This window comes from Mycena indigotica, assembly GCF_014461135.1.
Source record: "Mycena indigotica strain 171206Taipei chromosome Unknown Mind.scaff0018, whole genome shotgun sequence".
NCBI classification, from domain to species: domain Eukaryota; kingdom Fungi; phylum Basidiomycota; class Agaricomycetes; order Agaricales; family Mycenaceae; genus Mycena; species Mycena indigotica.
In genome coordinates, this window is record NW_023503017.1 from 624,749 (window position 1) to 629,938 (window position 5,190).

The 5,190-nt window shown below is 47.7% G+C and overlaps 1 protein-coding gene across 1 annotated transcript; it reads right to left on the reverse strand.

Moving 5' to 3' along the window:
* Nucleotides 1–2,054: 2,054 nt before the first annotated feature.
* On the reverse strand, nucleotides 2,055–4,808 carry MIND_01410900 (Glycoside hydrolase family 5 protein; the record flags this gene model as incomplete). The annotated part of the gene is made up of 10 exons (XM_037370505.1): nucleotides 2,055–2,769; nucleotides 2,818–2,969; nucleotides 3,021–3,263; nucleotides 3,314–3,576; nucleotides 3,627–3,714; nucleotides 3,760–3,922; nucleotides 3,974–4,258; nucleotides 4,308–4,350; nucleotides 4,396–4,523; nucleotides 4,582–4,808. 10 exons carry the CDS (start codon nucleotides 4,806–4,808, stop codon nucleotides 2,055–2,057), a joined length of 2,307 nt encoding a protein of 768 aa, XP_037213097.1.
* Between the last annotated feature and the right edge of the window lie 382 nt (nucleotides 4,809–5,190).

Sequence of the window (5,190 nt, forward strand, 5' to 3'; positions counted from 1 at the left end):
GTAAGTGAATACAAATGAAGCTGGCCTAGCAGGGGAGGATCCAAAGAGAAGAAACTCTGAGGGTCTGCCTGCTAGGTAGCTGACTATATATGTACTGCTTGTCTGTAGCTGCTGCTGTTGGGCACAGAAGGCTTGGGCGTCGCAGGCGAGGTCCCAGGGCGACCGTTGAGAGGGTGTTGACGGATCGGTGATTGTGCGGGTGAGATGGAGGGCCGGACCGGAGTTGGAACCGGAATCGGAATCGTCTGCAAGGGGCTGAAAGGGAGGTTCCCCTGACACCTGGGATTATTCTGCTAAATAAAGCCACAGAAACATGTATTATTCAAAATACAAAGACAAGTTTATCTATATCAAAGAAATCCTAGGTTTTTCCTATCAATGGCCTTGAGCAATCATCTTGACCATTGTGTCCAAATGGAGACATGTCAAAGTCATATCATGGCTGCTTGATAGAGATCTTGCTGACCTCTAGAGCACTCTTATCATACAAAAAAAAATAGAGAGATAAATCTGGAATTTCCTCTTGCCTTTCTTCTATAACTTTCCCAAGGAGGGATTTCTGAATCAGCCCAGTGTATATTAGGTTGTAGTGATACTTACACTCTAGTACAGTATATTACACAAACTTGGCATTCTATAAGCTTAAGAAAGGAATCTGGTACTATGTAAGTAGATGTCAGTACAGTAGTACTCACTGGGCTGATTCGGAAAGTTATAAGATAAAGGCAAGAGTAAATTCCAGATTTTTATAACTTTTTTTTGTGTGATAAGATGGCTATATAAATGATAGCTTTTGACACAAAGAAAATCTGTGGACAAAGCTGTCCTTTTTCTACCAGAAAAACCGGAAGTAAAACTGTCTGATAAATGCCACATTTATTTACTAATTTGAACCGTGATTTTGACAAAGAAAAAAACTAGATATAAATCCTAGATATATCTGAGCATTGATCTGCAGGAAAAAACCTGAGATTTCTCTCTGACAGATAAAGCAACAGATAAACTTGTCTTTGTCTTGTGAATGGCAAATTTTTCTGTGGCTTTATCCAGTAGGAAAACCCCACTTTTTTCTTACAAGTTACAGCTAAATGTCTGGATTTATCCAAGATTTATCTGTTAGCAATTGGGTCTTGGCGTGCGACGAGGCATGTGCTTGATGCCGATCTAACAGATCGGGGCTGGGATGCCCGACCGGTCGCCAGGGTAGATGATGGGCGTTAACGGGTAACGGGTCTTTACAGTTTGCCTCTGTACTTCGTCTATAGTGCAAGGAGGACAAACTACGACTATCTACGGGTCGGCTCTGATGTAAGCCAACAAGGAAGCTGGTTATCTTTAACATTATCTCTAGTTTTTTCCTTTGTACAAATGTCATGTTAAATTAGTGAACAAATATGGCATTTATCTATAAGCTTTACCATGGGTTGGTGTTCTGGAAATATATCAGCTTTATTCCTGGATTTTCCTTGTAGCAAAAACTATCCTTTATACAGGGGCTTTACCATACAAAAAATCTATAGATAAATTTGGAATTTACTCATCCATTTATCCTGTAACTTTCCCAGAGGGGGGATTCCTACATCAGCCCAGTGAGTTATTTGACTTTTGTAACTTGAAAAAAAATATCTGGGAGGGATAAAAGGTGTATATTGTAATAGTGTACATTTATGCAAAACATAGAGCAAAAGCGGGAGAAATGATTGAGATTTGGCTAAATAGTCACTAAGGCAAGGTGTTTAGGTTGGCCACTTGGCCAGCACCTAGTTTTTATATATAGTTTCAGCGCAACTCAAGTTTTTGTGAGCTATTATGTATAGCTTGTTTGTCGTTGGACCCAATAGTCCAAAGCAATCACTATATATCAGAGTTCACAGGCATCAGCAGCCAGCTTCGATCATCCGTACAGTTTGCAGTTTGAATCCTAGCACAGCAGGCTCAACGGTTTTCCGCATAGAGTAAAAGGTATAAATCCATCTGAATATCTCCTAATTATTTCCTCTGACTCGGAACAATGTCTAGATATTCGAAACACTTTATCAAGCTTCCAAGGGCGACTATCGAAACATCCAATAACCCAAAATGGCCAACAACACCACAACCACCGCAAACACCGTCCCGCCCCAGTCGCTCCCAAAGTCGTTCAGCTCAAACAGTGGCCGCACTGCCGGGCTGACCTCCACTCGTACCGCGTACCGCTTTCCCGGGGAGTTGTCTGCGGGCACAACGAATAGCGTTTGCCGCGCCTCGTCGTGTAGACAGCGGTCCTCCTTCGTGAGGCCGTGCACAAGCACCTTCCTCCCACGCGTGAGAGCCGAGGGCACGAAGATTTCGGTTTCATAGGAATTCAGCTGGGGGTGGCCGGAGAGGGGCGGGGAGGAAACAGAGGGGGAATAGTCCGAAGTGCTGGTGCTCGCGCTGGGCACGACCCACTCAAACTCGAATGTCCCTGTCGTCATCTCGTACGAGAATCGCACCGGAATTCCGGCAGTCTTCGCTGGGTATGGCCTGACGACTGCCGATAGAATTCGCCCGCCTTGATCCAGCGACGGCGCGTCCTGCTCGAAATAGAGTAATGATGGTGGCAACGCGCGACGCCGGCTAAACCAGGAAAAGTTCTCCCCGTTCCAGTGGTCTCCATGTTTGTCGTCGTTGAAGGGATTGTAGTTCCACAACGTAAAGCCCACCAGAGCTCGTTCAAGGCCCGTTATCATCGCATCCATCATTCGCGCCTGCCAGGTAAAGTCGTCAGTTTGGAACGATTCGCCTTTGCTGCAAACAAATAAGTTGCGAGAAAAGAATGCGAGCAGGTCGGCATACTTCATGTCCATTGGAATCCCGCATTCACCGATCATAACCGGAGTCTCCCCAAGAGCTTTATATCCGCCCTCAACAACGTTGCGTAGCTGCAACGAGAAGTTATCGCGAGCGCCTTCTTGACCCCAGTAAAATGCCTTGAGCGGAAACATACCCTGCCAAATCGTTAGGAACACACTTAAAATGGCATGTAAAAGCAGCGATACCCTGGAAAGACCTTGTACATTGACGGTAAAGTCGCCAAACGCCTTTTGGAATAACGCGTTGAGATCGTACCAGTGCGGCGCGTAGACCATATTCTTCACTCGATGTTCTGGGGTCCATGACGGTGGACAAAACTCGTTCGGGATGGCTTCGACAAAGGCGAGCTTATCCGAAGATGAGTGCTCCCGCATGCGACTAGTCCACTTTTGCAGGAATGGGTAGTAAAAGTCGGTATACCAGTCAATCTAGCACGAGTCAGTAAAGAGTTGTCCACCTTAAGGCAAAAAATGCATACTTTGTCGCCTGTCATCGGGTGCTTCGTAAAGTAGTTCTCCCTTAACACAACCGCCACGTCCTTGTTCTTGTCCCAGCCCCACACACCATGCATTGCCCAGACACATTCGCCAAACGTAGGTCCATCCTTTCGCCATGCTTTACGTCGTTTTGTGTTCAGTACCGCCTCGCCCGTCTTGCTTGTTGGCATCGGGAAAGAGCGGGTCCATGAAGAGACCGACGTCGGATGGCCCGCACCTAGTTGGAAAGACTGGAATGCGGAGGCTACAAACGATGAGCAGTTGGCCGACAAATCTAGCTTGTCAGCTACTCACGAACATAAGACAGGTGTAGATCGGTATTGTAGTCGAATTCGTGCAGGGACTTCAGGTCGATGTAACCTCGATGTGGTTCATTCATCATCTGCACATATTGAATACGAATGATTGAAGAAGAAAGAAGAGGCACCTCAAATCCGATGACCGCGTCTAAATCTCCAACAGCTTTCGCCAGCTCAACGGACATGTCGATATACGCATTCTGAAGGAATTGCTGCACAGGAACATGCTTCCCATGGCGATCTTCTACGAGTAACTTAGGCGTGAACGTATCACCCGCCCAAAAACAAGTTCTATGAGGAATTGAGTACGCTGAAAACAGCAAGACAAACTGTAATACGCACGCCATAGTAGCCGCAGAGAGCTTCTGGTACCCGCAAGGCCACAAGCCCCGTTCTTCCTCGACATGCCCGCCACCTTTGACGCCTAACAGCCAAGCAGCCTGAGATTCCTCTAATCCGCCTAAATCAAAACCAGCAGACTCCAATGTCCAAGCCGGAGCGCCGGAGCCACCCGAGTACCGCGACCAAACGTCCTGGTGGATGGAGACGAACGCGGTCATGCCGTATTGCGGGAGAAGGGAGAGTAAGGCGCGGATATAAGCCAGGTACTCGGTGTCGTAGATTCCACTGCGATGGGGAATGAGTTGGAGGCAAATTAATACAAGCAATCACGTACGGTCCCGAATGCTCTAATGCTTCCCAAGTTACCAAAAACCTCACTTGTCGCGTCAGTCACAGCAAGTGGATTGAAAAAAACAACTCACCAAAAGATAGTCCCCACCGCCTCAGTCGCGAGAGATGCTCCTGGGCCTCCTCTAGGGGAAACGGTCGCCCGACAAACGTGGCGGTTTGATGCCCAGCTGGGAAGGTGGCGTTGTCGTCGTTGGTGGGACTGTGGAGAGTTGTGAGCGTGTTTCCGTGAGCTTGTTTTGGCATAGAGAGGTACACACGTCTTGCAAGAGCCTCCTAGATTGACGCCTCGAAGACTGCAGACGCGCCCGTAGGCATCGATGAAATGCCTGCCATGGGTGTGAAGCTGGCCGCCGGTAGCCTGCTTTGACCAGTCGTGCGCGTATGTCGCGGCGCTTCCCGGTCTGTAGTTGGGCTCGGTGGAAGGGTGGGAGGTTCCAGCCGCAACGAAGACGAAAGAAGCGTCCTCAGACGATGGGGTGGACATGAGAGGAAGAGTGTGTGACGTGATTGCCACTTTCTCGCCAACGTCAACCACGATTTTGTGCTACTCTCGCAGATGTTCTACCCAGGTTATTTGTCTAGGAAAAACAAATTTCTCGTGCTTTCAGTCCGACCACAGTCAACTTTTGGGTCTACCCTAGTACCAAGCACCCGCTCCTCTAATTCTGCTGCTTCTTCGCTGCATACACAATTCTTTCTCTGGGATTTCAATTTCGTACCTTGTGCTAGGAGTTTGTGAATTGAATTTGGTACGCATAAAGTATTCCCGATACTGAATCAGTCTCACAGAGCTCCTCAGTCGTCTCCTTCCGCCCCAAAGATACTTCCGAGAATGTAACTCGATCAATATAAGAGGGGGACGTCAG